Genomic DNA, 19,142 nt, shown 5'->3' on the forward strand with positions numbered 1-19,142 from the left:
CCCATAGACTTGTATGGCGGCGTGCGTCAAAAAACAAAGACGCGCGTCAAAACAATTTCGCCGCTTGACAAAAAATTTTTGACGCCAATAGACTTTAATCGGTGACTGCGACATTGCGCCGGCGGCAAATTTTTGGCGAAGCGAAACGGGTCAAATTTGCCCATCCCTATTAGGAATGGGTGAATTTTTTTGCCTTTTTTCACTGCAGAAATGATGCCTGTAGATTTGTATGGCGTTGTGCATCCAAAAATAAATGACGCACATCAAAAAAAGTTCGCCGCACGTCAAAATCTTTTTTTGACGCCCATAGATTTGTATAGCGTTGCGCATCCAAAAAAAAAGTTTGCCACTGGGCGTCTGCGACATTTCACCAGTGGTGAATTTTTGGCAAAATGAAATGGGTCAAATTCGCCCAAGCTTACTAATGAAGAATATTAAATTGTGACATGCAAATTTTATTCGCAAATTTGCTCTCTTTGCAAATTTTATTGCATTACCCCATGAAGTGCGAAAGTTCAGTAGGGGTTAGTCCCATCTATTTCCACCCGCTTGTCCCATCTTTTTCCACTCATATCAGTTCATATCAAAGAAGGAAGCCCTGATGGAGGCTGTCAGAGCATTGCAGTTTTACAGCGTAACATTTTATTTGGTATTTGGCCTTTACATCCAAGAATTTAGTGAACATTACAATGAAATAGAAAGATCGTTTTCATGGTGTAAAACATTTATTTATGTGATTTAGAGCAACTCAATTCAAGCTGTCAAATATGGTTAGAAGACACATTTATATTGTTGTAAGGAGGAATCTATGGAGTATTTTAAAAGGAAATTGATTGAGATTCGTGGTGCCCATTTGGAGCAAAAAAAATATTACGCATGTTCAATGTGCAAATATAATTATTGCTATAATTTTTATCTCTAAGGTTCAATCTGTTATATAGCTGCACCCTTCAAGATATATACATGGAATTAATATAAGTGTTGGTTAGATAGATTGTTTGAATATTACCCACACTGACACCTTTGCCTCTTCAACCTTATATGGGGCTGATCTATCAAATATCGAAGTGAGGGATCCTGAAGAATTTATCGTGGAGAATTTTCTGCATTTGTTTATAAAGCATATTTTGTACAGAAATGTGTATTTTAATTTTCATTGATGTTTTTCGAAGTGTCCTTTTACATTTTTTGATTGGACTTACCAGTCAGTTTTTCCCTCCCCTTTTTTCTATTGGTGTTTGGGTCTTTAAATACTGACATCATGGGGCACATTTACTTAGGGTCGAATAACGAGGGTTAATTAACCCTTGAAATTCGAAAGTCGAAGTAAAATCCTTCAACTGGAATAACGAAGTCGAAGAATTTACCGCATTTCCTTTGTTCATACAATCAAAGGAAAAAACGTTCGATCGAACAATTAAATCCTTCGAATGGAACGATTCAAAGGATTTTAATCCATCGATCGAACGATTTTCCTTCAATCAAAAAAACCTAGGAAAGCCTATGGGGAGCTTCCCCATAGGCTAACATAGATACTCGGTAGGTTTTAGGTGGCGAAGTATGAGGTCGAAGTTTTTTTTAAAGAGACAATACTTCGACTATCAAATAGTCGAATAGTCGAGCGATTTTTAGTTCGATTCTTTCGTTTCGAAGTCGAAGTCGTAGTCGAAGGTCGAAGTAGCCAAAAAAATACTTTGAAAATTCTTTCACTTAATCTAAGTAAATGTGCCCCCATATGTAATGAATTTAAGCCTATGACTTAGGGGGCTGTTAACTAGACTCCGAATGCAAAAATCACATTTTTTTTAATATATATATAAATTGGACTTCAATCAATCATTAAACTCCTTCGAATCGTTCGACGATTTTTCCTTCGATTGTTCGATCACAGGATTTGCGTTAAATCCTTCTAATTCGATATTTAAATTCGTAGGATTTTACTTCGAGGGTCGAATTCGAGGGTTTATAAACCCTCGATATTCGACCCTTAGTAAATGTGCCCCTTAGTGTCCTTTAACAGATATCCTCAATATTTTTCCAAATATGCCTTTATTTGAACACACCCACAATTGCGGTTGTAACTACACTACAAGCTCCCAGCCCCCACTTTTGCTTTACAGTTTTGGATGCTGACCTTCAGTCATGGCTGCTTCAGAAACAGATGAGATATGCTGTGTACTATCCAAAATAAATGGGGCAATGTGGTACTATATACAAAATAAATGGGCAATGAGATCTACCATGCATCCTCATTTACATAACATGGGGGGGAATTTAGTAAAGGGGTACTATCCAAATTAATGGGGCAATGAGCACAAGAGGGTAATGCAATAATACAGGCAAATTTCGATTGAGGTGCATTAATGCATATCAACCATCTCTGCCATTTGTGCCACTTGCGGCAATCTATAGCAACCAACTTTGCGGCTGTGCTTACATTACCCCCAATAATGGAATATGCATTTCTATTTAACCCCAAACATACTCCACGGACAGAATTCTGCATTGCATCTTGCTCCTTCATGGTTTTAGGTCAGTTTATTCCACAATAAACAACAGTCAAATTTGAGAATAATTCTCTGTTCCGCTTCTATAACTATCCATATGGGAACTGGGTATTTATCATCAGCACAGTGACACGTACTTAAAACATAAATAAACATCATATTTTCAGTTTCATTAGAATACAAACAATGTATAGCACTTAATCAAAGTGTAAAACCGCAAATTAAGGCAATCTGTTATCTTAGGTTACTTACAGAAAATGCTCTGGTATTTTTTTTTAACAATGTATAGAATTGCTCCTATAATTACTGGATAGTGAACATTAATCTGTTTACAGGGGCTATACCACAGCTACCTAATGTGATGTTACTCTAACCAACTGTGTTTATAAAACTATCTAACTGACTATTAGTAAGCCTCATTTGTCATATGACAGGGGTATAAAATACCCACCCATTGGCTTAAATCATAGGATAGAGCAGTGATCCCCAACCAGTAGCTCGTGAGCAACATGTTGCTCTCCAACCCCTTTGATGTTGCTCCCAGTGGCCTCAAAGCAGGTGCTTATTTTTAAATTCCAGGCTTGGAGGCAAGTTTTGGTTGTAAAAAAACCAGTGTACTGCCAAACAGAGCCTCAATGTAGGCTGACAATCCACATAGGGGCTGCCAAATGGCCAATCACAGCACTTATTTGGCACCACAAGAACATTTTTCATGCTAGTGTTGCTCTCCAACTCCTTTTACTTATGAATGTTGCTCACGGGTTCAAAAGGTTGGGGATCCCTGGGATAGAGCATTACTTCAGATGGGAATTGGATACTGTGAACAATAAACTCATTGACATTATAATTGGCTATCAGATCTGCCTTTTTTCAAACCCAGTTTTTCCCCCCACCCCGGCCTAGAGTCAAAAGTTGAGCAGCGTCATTTTAATGTCTTGAGCCAAGAATTAAAATAGTCCTTGCCAAAACTAACAAAAGCATTTGGGATACAGATAATAAAGACCCTTGTAAATACATCAGCTCGTGCACTTGTCTGTAAAAGCAATATAATATATATCAATAGGGTAGATCATACAGTGTCCTTTAATCAAGACTATAGAATAAGTTATTGCCAGAGGAAAAAGATATATTACAGCATATTAGTTACCCTTGACGAACAGCGTATGGTGGAACTCAGGGATGGGGAGCGTTTCTGTCAACCACGGTTCACAAAAGTAGGCCTTTAGCCAAGCCGTGCACTGCTTTAGTGGTGCAATCATTTCCCGAGGGCCTCCAACAAGCTCAAACGATACAGAGGTACCTTTAACTCTATAACAGAGAGAGAAGTTTGAGATATTGACATGTTTGAATTAGTTTATTGTTAGTGATGGGTAGGGATTTTTTGCCTCGTTTCGCCAAAAACTGACGCCCATAGACTTGTATGGCAGCGTGCGTCACAAAAAAAATATAATTTTTTGACGCCCATAGACTTTAATGGGCGTCTGCGACATTTCGCTGGTGGCGAATTTTTGGCGAAACGGGTCAAATTCGCCCATCCCTAGTTTTTTTTTTTTACAACATTTTTTTTGACGCCGGCGTTTTGCGAATTTATTCGCCAGCGGTGAATCGCGCGAATTCTCGCCTGTCGAATAAATTTGCCCATCACTATTTATTGTCATAAGCTATTAACAAAATAACCGAATCTAAATGAACACACACACAAAATAAACTGACACATGGGTGTCTAAAGTTTGATGATGATACCAAATGACTACTGTCTAAGAAGCTATCTATGCTTACACCATTTTAAAAGTGAAAATTCCTTGATCCCTCAAAGATGAACCTACAGCAGAAAAACGCCCAATATGGAGTGGCTTTTCCTTTGATGGAGGCTGGATGTTTGGGGCATAGAAAATACTACACCTGCCTGCAGCTTTTATTCTGCATTTTCTATGCAAACAAACCAAGTTCCCTACTGAGTGCAAGAAGATGGAAACTATAGCACAACTTTAATGCCTATAAATAGTGTGTCTATGAACTGGACCCACTCACATCAATAGCGTTGCACTTTTTTCTGCCATTCCCTACTCTACCATGAAATGAGAACAATGAGATGGAGGTAAAAGCTTACCATGCTTCAGATTGTAAGTATACTGAGTAGGAATGTGTATTTGAGCCTTGAGGGGTAATCAATTGTGGTCCTATATTATATTTATTCCAGGAAAATAAACATATAAATAAAATAAAAACATTACATGCTGAGATGGGCTTGTTAACGTTGACATTTATTAATGAGTGCCCTGCACTAATTCAGCGGTTTGCATGTAAAAAGCAATAATAATAAAAAATACTTTGCAGCATTACTTTGACTTTATTTGGTATTCATCATTTTCCTTCTCTATATATATGCAGACAGAAGTCTGAAGTCCAGAGAGGTTTTGTGTTTGGCCAAGCTGCCACTATGAAGGGAAGATCCAGCCTTATTAACATGTTTAATTGGCAACTACCACAGAGAATTAGTTCCCAAAATATTTGTGCTGCAACAGATTTGCAAATATGCTTGGCCTTTAAAATGATATATCGAACATTAACAAACTGGCCTTTCAGACCAGAAATAAATTAAGGAAATGGTAACAGTCCTCTGTAAAATGACTTTTAATATTATTATTTTTAATCTTACATATAGCTACAACTAGTTATGCACGAAAATTAAAAAGCTTACATTTTACTTTCCATAATTAAGAACCATGGCCTGATGCATTTTGTGTCTACCAAGGACACGTAGGGGCCGATTCACTAAGGGTCGATATTCAACTAGGAATTGAAATCCTTCGAATATCGAAGTCGAAGGATTTTTCGATCGAACTTCGAATCGAACGTTTCGAAGGATTTTAATCCAACGATCGAAGGAATATCCTTAGATCAAAAAAAGTTAGCCAAGCCTATGGGGACCTTCCCCATAGGCTAACATTGACTTTGGTAGCTTTTATCTGCCGAACTAGGGGGTCAAAGGTTTTTTTAAAGAGACAGTACTTCGACTATCGAAGGTCGAAGGTCGAAGTAGCCCATTCGATGGTCGAAGTACCCAAAAAAACTTCGAAATTCAAAGTCGTATGATTTTTACTTCGAATCCTTCGATCCGAAGTCGAAGGTCGAAGTAGCCCATTCGATGTTCGAAGTAGCCCAAAAAAAACTTCGAAATTCGAAGTTTTTTAACTTCGAATCCTTCACTCGAAGTTAGTGAATCAGCCCCAAAATGTGTCAGGCCATAGTTCTTAATTATGGAAAATAAAATGTAAGCTTTTTAACCTTTTTACAATCTGACTCCGGTTTCACTATTTCGTGGGTCCAGGCTTGTGCTAGCCTCTTTTCAAGTTTCCTAGTGTCTGCTCCCCTTGCTGAAGGTCTGGGGCGTGTGCACCTGGGCCCACTGTAAGATCATTTAACACATTTGGATTTAGCATATTCTGGTTATATATTAGTATAATTTAAAGTAATGGGCAAATTTATTTGGCAGGCATGGATTTGCGGCAAATTTCCGGATTCCGCCGATTGTGAATGTCTTTGTGAAACTGTCACACATAGAATAGTTAAAAAAAATGTTGTGTGGTTTTAATAATTGCTGCATGAAAACTGCCTATTGACTTCAATGCGTTTGCCAAATTTTTTTGCTGTTTTACAAATTTTTGGTGAACCAAAACAGGTCAGATAAGATCATTACAATCAGTACTCATACAGTATGGGGCCGATTCACTAACTTCGAGTGAAGGATTCAAAGGTAAAAAACTTCGAATTTCGAAGTTTTTTTTGGGCTACTTCGACCATTGAATGGGCTACTTCGACCTTCGACTACGACTTCGAATCGAAGGATTCGAAGTAAAAATCGTTCGACTATTCGACCATTCGATAGTCGAAGTACTGTCTCTTTAAAAAAAACTTCGACCCCCTAGTTCGCCATCTAAAAGCTACCAAACTCAATGTTAGCCTATGGGGAAGGTCCCCATAGGCTTGCCTAACTTTTTTTGATCAAAGGATATTCCTTCGATCGTTGGATTAAAATCTTTCGAATCGTTCGATTCGAAGGATTTAATCGTTCGATCGAAGGAATTATCCTTCGATCGTTCAATCGAACTATCTGCGCTAAATCCTTCGACTTCGATATTCGAAGTCGAAGGATTTTAATTCCTAGTCGAATATCAAGGGTTAATTAACCCTTGATATTTGACCCTTAGTGAATCAGCCCCTATATGTTCAGAAAGAGATGGTGCCCCAGCATCAAATAAGTATTGTAGACTAACCTCAGTGGGAGGAAATCAAGATCCTAGTGACATTAGTTTACGGTTATTACCGGGCCATTCATGTTCCAGTTATACAATTATAAACAACAAAGAATTGTTATATGGCTGTTCTTATTGAATAGAAGATGTACACAAGATGCTTGGTTGAAAAGTTATTACATTTTTTGCTAACTAACTATATTAGAAACATTTTTATTTTGCACAGCCTATCTATTTATCCAGTTTTTATTTTCACACTGAACTGTTCCTTTAACACATTTTGATCATGAAGCATCTATTGTTAAACCAAGTGCTTAGCTTCTGTAAGTAGTTGTAACTGCTGACAATAAAGTTATTGCTAAGCAAACAGACGTTGTTGTGAAATAACTGCTTAATTAGTTTGTTCATTAGCTAATGCAAGCATGCACAAACTTTTTTGTCAACTAATTGATATGTAAGTGCATACATCTGTGGAACATGTGGGGTGCAAATAGTTTTACAGGGAAGCAAGAAAGAAATAAAATTCCTGTTGAAAGGAACTAGCTTCTATGTCCTTGTGACTTCATGGGGAGCCAACGTCGTGCTGTTAATGATGGGCGAATCAGCGAATCAGATCCAAAAATATTTTTTGTCACGCAACAATTTTTTGACACTTGACAATTTTTTCACCCATTGGTGTCTATGGGCATCTTTTTCACGGCAAAACCCGATAAAAATTTTGGTTGATTGCAATTTGCATACCTTAAAGCTACTAGAAAATCATTTAAATATCAAATACATCCAATAGGCTGTTTTGCATCCAATAAAGATTAATTATATCTTAGTTTGGATCAAGTACAAGGTACTGTTTTATTATTACAGAGAAAAATAAATAATTTTACAAAATTTGGATTTGGATAAAAAGAAGTCCATGGGAGATGGCCTTTCCATAATTCAGAGCTTTCTGGATAACGTATTTGCGGATAACAGATACAATACCTGTACCACTGAGGTATACTTGTACAATAATAAAGTAGTGTTTTTTCCTGTTTGACTGCCTACTTGGAACCAGCCCTTTTCAGTTTTTTAGATAGGAACCATTTACTTTCACTTGTTTCCAATAATACTTGTTGTAATCAACCTATTTTAATTTTGCAGGTTCCCTTTGGAAGTCAAGATTATGTTGGTGATTCAGGAGAATTCTTGGTCTTATGAATGGGTGAGGGCCCTTTCTATACTCCCCTGAAGCTTTCATTTTCCCATAAAGTTTGCTTGTCTGTACAGTAACACTGGTCTCCCAGAGGATGACATTTTCACACCTGAATTATGTGCCAAGAGTAAACTATTTATCCTCTGGTAGGGCATCTTTATATAATTATGACTTAAGCATAGTCTGTATGTCATTGTAACTTGTGTGAGAATTAAATAAAAAAAAGCCCTGAATTAAATGATTTAAATCCCTTTAAATGTATTTAAAAAATTTTTTTTTTTTCAAAATGAATCAGTTAATAGTGCTGCTCCAACAGAATTCTGCACTGAAATCCATTTCTCAAAAGAGCAGATTTTTTTTTAATCATGGGGCTAGACATATTGTCAATTTCTCAGCTGCCCCAAGTCATGTGACTTGTGCTCTGGTAAACTTCAATCACTCTTTACTGCAGTACTGCAAGTTGGAGTGATATCACCCCCCCTCCTTCCCCCCCCCAGTAGCCAAACAAAAGAACAATGGGAAGGTAACCAGATAGCAGCTCCCTAACACAAGATAACAGCTGCCTGGTAGATCTAAGAACAACACTCAATAGTAAAAACCCATGTCTCACTGAGACAGATTCAGTTACATTGAGAAGGAAAAACAGCAGCGTGCCAGAAAGCATTTCTCTCCTAAAGTGCAGGCACAAGTCACATGACCAGGGGCAGCTGGGAAATTGACAAAATGTCTAGCCCCATGTCAGATTTCAAAATTGAATATAAAAAAATCTGTTTGCTCCATTGAGAAATGGATTTCAGTGCAGAATTCTGCTGGAGTAGCACTATTAACTGATGCGTTTTGAAAAAAACATGTTTTCCGATGACAGGATCCCTTTAACCTGTTAAAAGTAACTGTTGAAAGCTTTTTCATATGTCAAGTAACATGCTATTCGCACAATGGACTGGTGTGTTTTGTACAGAAATTAAAATCTACTATTGCAGTATTCTACTGACTTCACCCTCAGCAGGGGAGAATTAATGGAAAGAAAAACTTAAAGAAAAATTCATTGTTTCTGTCAAACACTGGTTTATTCTATAACTAATCGCCAGTAAAGAATTTTTCCAGCTGGAATCTATAAACTTAAAGGGGCATTTTGGGAAGTTCTATTATAAGGTCTCACTGCGACCTTAACTGAAGATTTTATCTGAGTTTATAGAATTACCCACTTAATGTCATCATCACAAAAACTCATCATATATTGAAACTGATCTGGTGTTGTACAACATGGCTGCTAACATTCCACAGGATAGTTGCGTCTATAGGGACATTAAGGCTTACTTAATTGTACTGTTTCTTAGATCACATAGCAGCCTCTTATTTGTAGCTTAATTACAGAAAAGTTCTACCTAGGCATGGAATGAACTGTGATTCTTTGGACCTTGGGTTTGCTTTGTATTCTCCTTTTACCTTGGACAAGAGCATTTGGTTGCAAGGAATGAAGAAAATTGTGGATCAATGCTCATAGCCCTTGGTATGCAAGTACTAGTCTTTCTATTGCATCTACTACTTCTGCTGTTATTGAAAATTATTAACTTCTGGCCAATATAAAATATATTCAATATAAAATTAATAATTACATGTTGTGCCTTTTAGTACAGATATTACAGATATAATTAAGATGCATAAATCCAATTCGGTGACAAAACCATATTGGGCTTATCAAAAACATGTATGTTTTTAGTAGTCTTAAGGCACGGAAAAAACTTTAGAAATCCTAAAAATCCAAGGTCCTAAGCATTCTGAAAAATAGATCGCATGCAAACGGGCTCATAAATATTTAGAAGTTAAACATTTTAGCAAACTGTCTAAACATAGAAAAATAGGAAATCTTAGGAAAACAAATACATATATTATAATAACCAATATTGTTTCAGTTACAACAGTACACAACATGGCAGCCAAGAAACCCCATGAAACATACTGAATCTCGAGTATCATTTTTGCTTAATGTAATGAGTTCATTCTGAAAAATAAATTTGATTTCACAACATTTACCTAGGGTCGAATATCGAGGGTTAATTAACCCTCGATATTCGACCGTCGAAGTAAAATCATTTGACTTCGAATATCGAAGTCGAAGGATTTTGCACTATTCCTACGATCGAAGGAATAATCGTTCGATCGAAGGATTAAATCCTTTGAATCGAACGAATCGAAGGATTTTAATCCATCGATCGAAGGATATTCCTTCGATCAGAACATTGTTAGGAAGCCTATGGGGACCTACCCCATAGGCTAACATTGGCCTCGGTAGGTTTTAGGTGGCCAACTAGGGGGTCGAATAATTTTTTAAAGAGACAGTACTTTGACTATCGAATGGTCGAATAGTCGAACGATGTTCAGTTCGAATCGTTCGAATCGAAGTCGAAGGTCGTAGTCGAAGGTCGAAGTAGCCCATTCAATGGTCGAAGTAGCCAAAAAAAAAACCATTCAAAATTCGAACTATTTTTCCTCTATTCCTTCACTCGAACTAAGTAAATGGGCCCTCATGTCATAAACTGCAGCACACTGCTTTTTGCCTTCTGTATCAGTGGTATCAGTGGTATCAGTGACTTTATCTATATTGTCTATAAGTAGAACTCACTCTGGGTATTTACCAAATTATTTTTCCACTTATTTCCAATCATCCATTTTTTACACCCGCCCTTCACTCATGGTTCGGTCTCCAGACAGAATAAGATCATTGCTTAATTTATTTGCAGAACATGTTGTCATTAGCATTTTTTAGCAGTTGGGAAGGTTTCAAAATACAACTCTTTACACAGTAAGAGAGAATAACTAATATATTCAGGATTTTGCCTGAAGAGCAGTTGGCAGATCAATAAGAGGTTTGCCTGGGTGGGATTCTACAATCATTGGGTTTTTCCTTAATCATTTTGGGGGCACTATTATAAAAGTTTGCAGTAGGTCTAGTAAACTATACCAACTAATCAGCAAGCAGAATTTACCTGTTTGAAAGCAAACATCTGGTTGGGATGAAATGCCCCTGAAAAGATGTTACCGCTGAAATAGTTTATTGTGAGTTATAATGATTGACAGTGCTATATAATCATCCCCGCATCATGGCTGCACCTCCTTTTCCACAAACATTCTGATCACTAGATCATCTGGGCAATTCAATCAGCTTAGTAAAAAAGCCCCATTGTCTTTAGAAGATGATTGTTACTGGAATAGAAGTATATGCTACTGTATTCCAAACCTGGCCTAATAAAGTTGTAGCTAGCACTGCCAATCTTACACAGTGATGTAGGCACAATAAATAGAACTGGCACCTTATTGCCTGTGGAACAAAAATCTTGGAAAATTGAAAAGGTTACAGGAACTGGCATAGAAACCCAATAAGGCTTTCCTAATTCAGAGCTTTTTGACTTTGCCAAGTGAACCACTCCCTCTCACAGGCCCCTAAGCATAGAACAACTGTAATAATAATAATAATAATAATAATAATAATAATATTTTCTCTGGTTTATGATTCTGATGTCACACAAAGCTTACAATCAAACCATATGTGCCTAAGCCAGAGGGAAATTAAATGATAATTAAAACCAAACATTACTCTTATCTCTGAAAGAAATACACCTCATAGCTCTTGTGGGTGATATTTGTAAGTTATTCATCATTTCGGCCATGTCTCTTGTGCCAGCAGCAAGCAGATGCCAAGTATGAGCTGCGGCGGTGTATGTGGCTTGTGTATATGCCCTGTGCATGTGGCTGTCACACCAAAAGTGACATATCACTTCAGGGAAGATCTACTTACATTTGAAGAGGCACAGGGGCATTTTAGGGTGTCAAGGATCTAATTTACTTTCAGGAACTTACACACAAGTGAAAGTGCTTTATCTTTTATGTTCTTCTTGCCTAGTTAGAAGTGGAATAAATCCAGACTGCCCTGGACTTGACTCCAGTGGCTTGACCAATGAACAACTCGCTCTCTCTAAGGGTACACACATTCATAATGTTGCCAAACCCTCCACAGCAAATTCATCCAAATACTGAAGCTTCTCTGAACCCTTATTTTCAGTTCAAAATTGCTCAGAACCAACAAACTACATTACTGGATGGTTTTGAGGAATTCAAAGCAAACACCTGCATTTCAATTATGGTGTTGATGTCCCTCATTCAATATAATCTCAATACTGAAAAAGGTACCATATCCTATGTTTAACGAAAACAAGAGGGAATACTCTTCCATTTCCAAGGCATAGCTACAAATGTGATAGAAACACAATTGGTACACTCAGAGGCAGTCATGTATTTTTCATGAGTCACCCTGATTCATACCCTGCGTCCGTCAGCTGCACTAAGGAATTTGCACCTGAAACCTATCTTACTTGCTCCATTGAATTGCATAGAATTGCACTTCACCTGAAGTTCTCCAATCTCCGTCACAAACAATTGCGCAGGTTAGAGTCCTGTACGGGTCCATTTTCTTTTATCTGTACCCGAACCATACCCGCTACCCATGACCCGCAACCCACAACCCCCCCGATCCACTACCCAATCTGATCCACAATAGGCTTACTTACCTTCGGACCCGGGACACACAAAACTGGAACTGATTTCATTTTCGACTGGAAGTTACATCACTCCGGCGCACAAATATAGAAAAAAAATGCCACAACTATAGGGTAGGGTGGGAGGGCTCAAGTCTGTACCTTTGTCCGGTACCCAGTCGGGTTACCCATGGACTGCCTGCACGGCTAGGGAACCAGGGACTTTTTGATTCAAACCTGACCACTTTATGGGTATTCCGCTGGTACCTGTAGGCATCCGGACCCAGGACTCAAGCGAAGGTAGCATATAAGGGATAAATCTAAGTTGGTATTTCTGCAGAGGGGGTGTGTCATCCTTGTTTTTTGTAAATTTGATACTATCTGCACTTTTTCTGATTATTTATATTTGCACCCAAAAAGATTTCAATTACAAAATCTATGGGGAATAGACTGCAGAAAGTCTTTGTACAGCTCTATGTAAAGCCAGAATAGCTGGGAAAGCAATATAACCACTGTGTTTGGCTTTTAAGTTCAGGCATTATCCCATAAATATATTTACCGCTTACCCAAGCTCTGTTAACTGTAGCACATTTTCACAAAGAAGGCCCTAATATAAAGATCGACTTACACAATTCCAGCAAGGAAGCATTTAGGACTGTGAGTTTGACCTACAGCTTGACCTTATCTCTGTGGCCAGATTGTGCAAAACAAGGAGGGTTCCACAAATGATGTATGGAAAGTTTTTTTAATGTGCTGACCAAGACCTTGAACTCAGCATTCTCCCTGGAAACAATCTATTCCCCAAAGAACCTCAAGATCCCAGAAAAATCAATGCAACAGAGAAATGTTTCTGACATATTTCTAGCAGGCTACAATGGGAAAGAACGCCATCAATTTATTTAGGATAATATAACTTCTGTACCTCAACCTTTTCACCCTGGCAGGAAGAGGTTAATTGGCACAATGAAAGAGCACCCATTAGTGCTGCTAATAAATTAAATAACCAGGGTCTTCTGTATTTTAAAATTTAACAAAAACTCACTGCTTTATATAGAGAAATAACACGTACAAACAAGGCCTATTTTTCTGATATTCAAGAGTAACAGAGAAGAGAAATATAAATGTATGGCTTCTCAATTTGAGCTTCTCCATTTGCTTCTATTTAATGTTTTATTAATAACATTTCCAGACAGCATTTTACAGTCAACAATGTCGAAATTATAAGAGTCACTTTTTATCAACACCTTAACATATCATTAAAACAGCCTTCCCTGTGTGATAGATGAAGACAAAAAAAACCCAAACTGCAGATAAATTATCCGCTCCCCAGCGATTCCAAAACAATTACAGGATGCAGAGCAATCTAGTTAAATTTTATTCAAAAGCTTACTGCACTTGTGTTTTCTCTTATTTTTCTATCAATGAAACCCATGAGATTTAAACACAATTCATTATGTATGAGACCCAACGTACATTGCTTGACTGTTGATTAATAGAAAGTTTGCTGTGTGTACATTTGCAACATTAGATGCATACAATATGCCAACTTATTTTTCCACTGAAGCTAATTATTTACAAAAATGACTTGAGAGTGGAATTTATAAAAACGCCGGCATCCCATATCAGCCTGGCCCCAACAGGCAATTTGGAATGAAGATCAGTTGCACGTTGTGACAACTTTCAGAAGCCAAGGTATTAACAAAGCAAATGTAGAAAATCAAGAGTTCAAATAATTGTATTGCGATGTTGTGTTCCACAGCAATGAACAAAGAGTTTAATTGCTTTAAAAGGAAACAAAGTACATTTTCTCTAGGAACAGAATCATTGAGTAGATTGTTTCTGGGTTAGTGGTTAATGAGGAGTAAGATAGGTATTGTCTGGAAAGAGACTGAATGAAGAAGTCAGCTTTAAATAAGATACAACAATAAAAGGTAGGCCTATGCCACTGCACATATAGGAGAAGGCAGAGACTCAACCTATTTTTACCTCTAAGACTCAAATGGGGTCAGCCCACCCTTGGCACGAAACGAATCAGGCTTAAGCATGTCCTAAATAAAGATTTTCTACTTTTATATATATATATATATATATATATATATATATATATATATATCATTTGAGCTCCTCTTTTTCACTTAATAAGGAGCAGATTTATCAAGATTCGAATTTCTAAGTGGAAAAAACTTCAAAATTCGACCATCAAATTGGATTAATTAGAATGTCAAAGTCAAAGTTTTTTTGTATCGAATTTGGCCATTTTCGTTCGATCGTACAATGACTTCCTCCGGATCAAACTATTCGAACGATTTCCTCGACCGATCGAACGATTTTCCTTCGGCTTCTAAAGACTTAGCCAAATGTTGGCTATGGGTTCTAGGAGGTCCCCATAGGCTAACATAGCAATTCGGCAGGTTTAAGATGGCGAAGTGTCGAAGTCGAACCTTTTTTTAAAGAGACAGTACTTCGATTTTCGAAGTCGAACTTTTTTACTTTGAATCGAAGTCAAATTTAGGCGTTTTTCGATGGTCGAAGTACCCAAAAATTAGTTTGAAAATTCGAACTTTTTAAATTCGAAAATTCACTTCGACCCTTAGTAAATTTGCCCCCAAGTCTCTCCCAATTTTTGTTTTCAAATGGGGTCACCTCTCCACAAAACATGCTTGACAAGGTGAAAAATACATTTTATCGTAACATTTTGATTGTGATTGCAAACATTTTGAAACTGCAAAGCAGCTGTCAAAGGTTTGGAATGTGCAATTAAGATTTGCAATGCAATAAAAGCCCAACAAAGAATATTATATTATTCTTAATTAAATTAATTACATTTATTCGCAAAGTTTTGCTCTTTGCAAATTGTATTCATTTCCCTCATAGCCTTCACATGGTGTTAAAATTCCCTAAAAAGAGAGTGGCCTAGTTTTACCTACAGTACAGTATAACATCAGTTTGAGCAATACAAACCAAAAGCTTTGGCCGACGACCAAGTTTATCATGTTGTTATAGGTATTCCCACTTTATTAAGCACAATTTCCAACCCATTGTTCATTAAAAGTCTTTTAGGTATAAAAAGGAAACTGCACTACAACTGCGGTATTTACAGCATGGAATGCACCCTGCCTTCCACACTAGTTAAATTGTTCCAAACAGAACACAGAGACCTGCAGCCACCTCCATGAATACAGTGTTGCCTGCATTTATCAGTGGTGTATTCATGAGGGGTGGGAGAAGGCATGTAGCTATTCCCCTTACAGTGTTAAGCTCTGCATTTTTTGGTAGTGGAGCATACAGCATTGCACCTGACACTAACTGGAAGTAAATTATTGTTTTGTATCATTCTTTTTGTATACAGTGCACACTGGTGCAGGCAATCTTTAATGAGACACCTATTTCTAGGCCTGTTTGCTAACATATTCCATTACAATCAGACAGAATTTGTTTCACACTGACTAACAAGTTCTCCAGGTCATTACCTATTTCTTTATAATCAGCAAGCTCAGCAAGAGGCCTGAACATCTATGAATTATCAGGTTAGTAACTGTCAACTTTCCGCTTTCCAGTAGTAAAAGGCCTTTCTCCCGCTGTCAGAAATTTGCAACTGAAACCTAACTAACCCGCTCCATTGCAGTTAATAGAATCATTATCATCCTCTGATATCATTTGTAGCAGTGGAGCAAAGAGCACAGAAGGGGGCATGGTAGGAGCAGAGTGGAAAGGGGCCATGGGCATGATAGGCACAAACAGAATTCCCCCAGATCACTTCAGATCCTGGTTGGCATCTTGGTAGTGGGCAAAACAATAAACAATGCACCAAATACATGATCAGTTCTGGGTTTGACCAGATGATTGTAATTTTAAAAGGATTTGAATTCAGCCAAACATAATCCAAACCCTTTAACCCAAGTTACTTTAAGATCTCGATATCTGACTATAACAACTTTTTGTTGACAAATAAATACGTTTTTTTCTCAGATTAAAATGGACAAATGGGCAAATAAGGGTATTTGGTTTAGTGTTCAATGGAAGATCGCTAATTGGATTTGGAGCATACTTCTTCTTCACACAACAACTCTCTTATACACTCTGCACGAATGTGACAGTTCTTTCCATAGCACTAGGGTTCAATAAGAAACTTTATTTGAAATTAAAGGAAAAGGAAAGGTCTTTTAACTTGGGGGTGCCAAAAGTTATGCACCCCAAAGTGATTGCATGTAGTGATGGGCGAATTTGCGCCGACGTCCGTTTTTTCGGAAAAAAATTTTGACGCTGGCGAATTTTTGCCGCGAATTTTCGCGGGCGTTTCGCGAATTTATTCGCCCATCACTAATTGCATGTACTTACCTGAAACCCAGTGCATCTACTAGGAGAAAACTGCACAGGTCCGGGATTCTTCCAGCGGAGTGATTGTCTTCTGGCTTCTTTCCGGCTTTCTCCTAATAGGTGCATCGGCCCGGGGTTTCAGGTAAGTACATGCAATCACTTGGGGGTGCCTAACTTTTGGCCCCCCCAAGTTAAAAGACCTTTCCTTCTCCTTTAAGTAACTACTGGTAGGTTACCATACTTTTTGTGTAACTGTTATCTATAGTATATGGCACATTGGAACAGTTAATGCAATCTACAAGCAATTTTTCGAGATCTTCTGCTACCAGATTGATTCTGGTTATGGTAACAGAGCAGATGGTATACTGAAACATTTGGTTCCATTTGTATGCATGTTTGCATGTTCCTGTGCTACCAGGCTGACTGTGGTTCTTCAAAAAGGGAAAATGCTTGACTGGAACATGTACTGCAATATCCTCATAATATCAAATTGGCTGGTTAGTTATCTAAAAAAAAGACTTACTGAACAATTTTAGAGATGCAGCTGTATTAAAGAGCAAACGAAACATGATTGCATCTTAGCAGCTTTTTCTGGATGGGCCAACAGAAAATACGGTTCCATACCATACGATGGAACATGGACTAAAATGTGAATGCAACTTACTGTAGGTTAATAAAGGAGCAAAAGTTTGATTGGGGTATTTATTACAAGATGAGGTTGAATAAAAGAGAGTGTTGGGGCATTTCCTGCAAGATGAAGCATCTTAGATTTTTTGGGTACCATATTAAGTAAGGTTGGGCCAACAGAACATTAAGGGGCAGATGCATCAAGGATCGAATATCGAGGGTTAATTAACCCTAGATATTCGACTGGGGAATGAAAATCCTTCGACTTCGAATATCGAAGTCGAAGGATTTTGCGCAAATACTTTGATCAAACGATCGAAGGAATAATCGTTCTATCGAACGATTAAATCCTTCGAATCAAAAATCATCCTTCGACCAAAAAAAGTCAGGCAAGCCTATGGGGACCTTCCCCATAGGCTAACATTGAGTTCGGTAGCTTTTAGGTGGCGAACTAGGGGGTCGAATAGTCTAACGATTTTTAGTTTGAATCCTTCGATTCGAGGTCGAAGTAGTAGTCGAAGGTCCAAGTAGCCCATTCGATGGTCGAAGTAGCCAAAAAAACACTTTGAAATTTGAAGTTTTTTTACATCTATTCCAAAAGGTTCCCTGGAACTTCTACAGGGAAGGGGGATACTTTGGGGCAAATTCACTAAGCGCCGAAGCGCCGAACGCTAGCGTTAATTCGCTAGCGTTTGGCATTTTCGTTACTGCGCAAATTCACTAACGAACGCTGGCGTAGTTTCGCTAGTGTTACTTCGCACCCTTACGCCAGGCGAATTTTCGCTAGCGATGTAACTACGCAAATTCACTAACTTGCGCAGTGTACTGAACGCTACCTTTTACGCTAGACTTCCTTCGCCACCTCAGACCTGGTGAAGCGCAATAGAGTAGATAGGGATTGTTTGAAAAAAAGTCAAAATTTTTTCTAAGTCCCAAAAAACGCTGGCGTGTTTTCTACATTATGGGTGATAGGCTGAAAAAGATCGAAAAAATTTTTGGGGCTCCCCCCCTACATTTCCTGACTCATGGCAACTTACCTAGACAGTGGGCACATGTGTAGGGCAAAATAAAATTTTTATTTGCTGATTTGAAGGTTTTCTAGGCATTTGTAGTGCTGATATGTATTCCTCCATTGCAATTTGAATTTCGCGCCGTATGCAAATTAGCCTTCGCTAGCGTAACTTCGCTTTACATTGCGAATCAACGCTAGCGCAACTTCGCAACCTTACGCTACCCCTGAGCGCAACTTCGGATTTTGCGGAGCGCTGGCGAAACTACGCCTGGCGAAGTGCGGCAAAGTTAGTGAATTTGCCCCTTTGTGCCTCTAGACTTGTATGATCAAGTTGATCAAATTGTAATGAATGATAGTCCAAACAGCAGAATAACAACGGGCAACTATACAAGTCATTTTGTTTCATCTTTGGTATCTGTTTGCTTCATTCCTACCTGCTTGACATGACATTTTTCAGTAATAATAAGGTGGAACACTTTTCAATTTTAATAACATATGAGGTGAAAACATGTACATAGCTGTCAACATCCCCAGCAAGGCAGGCTTGACAAGGCTGTGTATAATCTGAAGTGGGCAAGCCTTGGACAGTCAGTTGACAAAAGAAAAGCTGTATTTTATTACTGGTTACCTGTCACCTCCAATATTATTTAGCCTGTACTTCTTGATATTTACTACCGATGTGGAGTAATTGGAGGCTGAATA

General features: G+C 38.0%; 1 protein-coding gene across 1 annotated transcript in view; it reads right to left on the reverse strand.

The window, feature by feature from the left end:
* The window catches only part of LOC108697181 (methylated-DNA--protein-cysteine methyltransferase), a 105,366-nt gene extending 95,912 nt beyond the window's left edge, over window positions 1-9,454 (reverse strand). Inside the window, exons 1-2 of the mRNA XM_018227105.2 lie at window positions 9,399-9,454; window positions 3,655-3,815 (exon numbers count right to left, since the gene is read on the reverse strand). Coding sequence (XP_018082594.1) covers window positions 3,655-3,815; window positions 9,399-9,454 — 217 coding nt within the window. The remainder of the gene's footprint in view (window positions 1-3,654; window positions 3,816-9,398) is intronic.
* Between the last annotated feature and the right edge of the window lie 9,688 nt (window positions 9,455-19,142).

The sequence above is a fragment of the Xenopus laevis genome, chromosome 7S, assembly GCF_017654675.1.
Source record: "Xenopus laevis strain J_2021 chromosome 7S, Xenopus_laevis_v10.1, whole genome shotgun sequence".
Lineage (NCBI taxonomy): Eukaryota > Metazoa > Chordata > Amphibia > Anura > Pipidae > Xenopus > Xenopus laevis.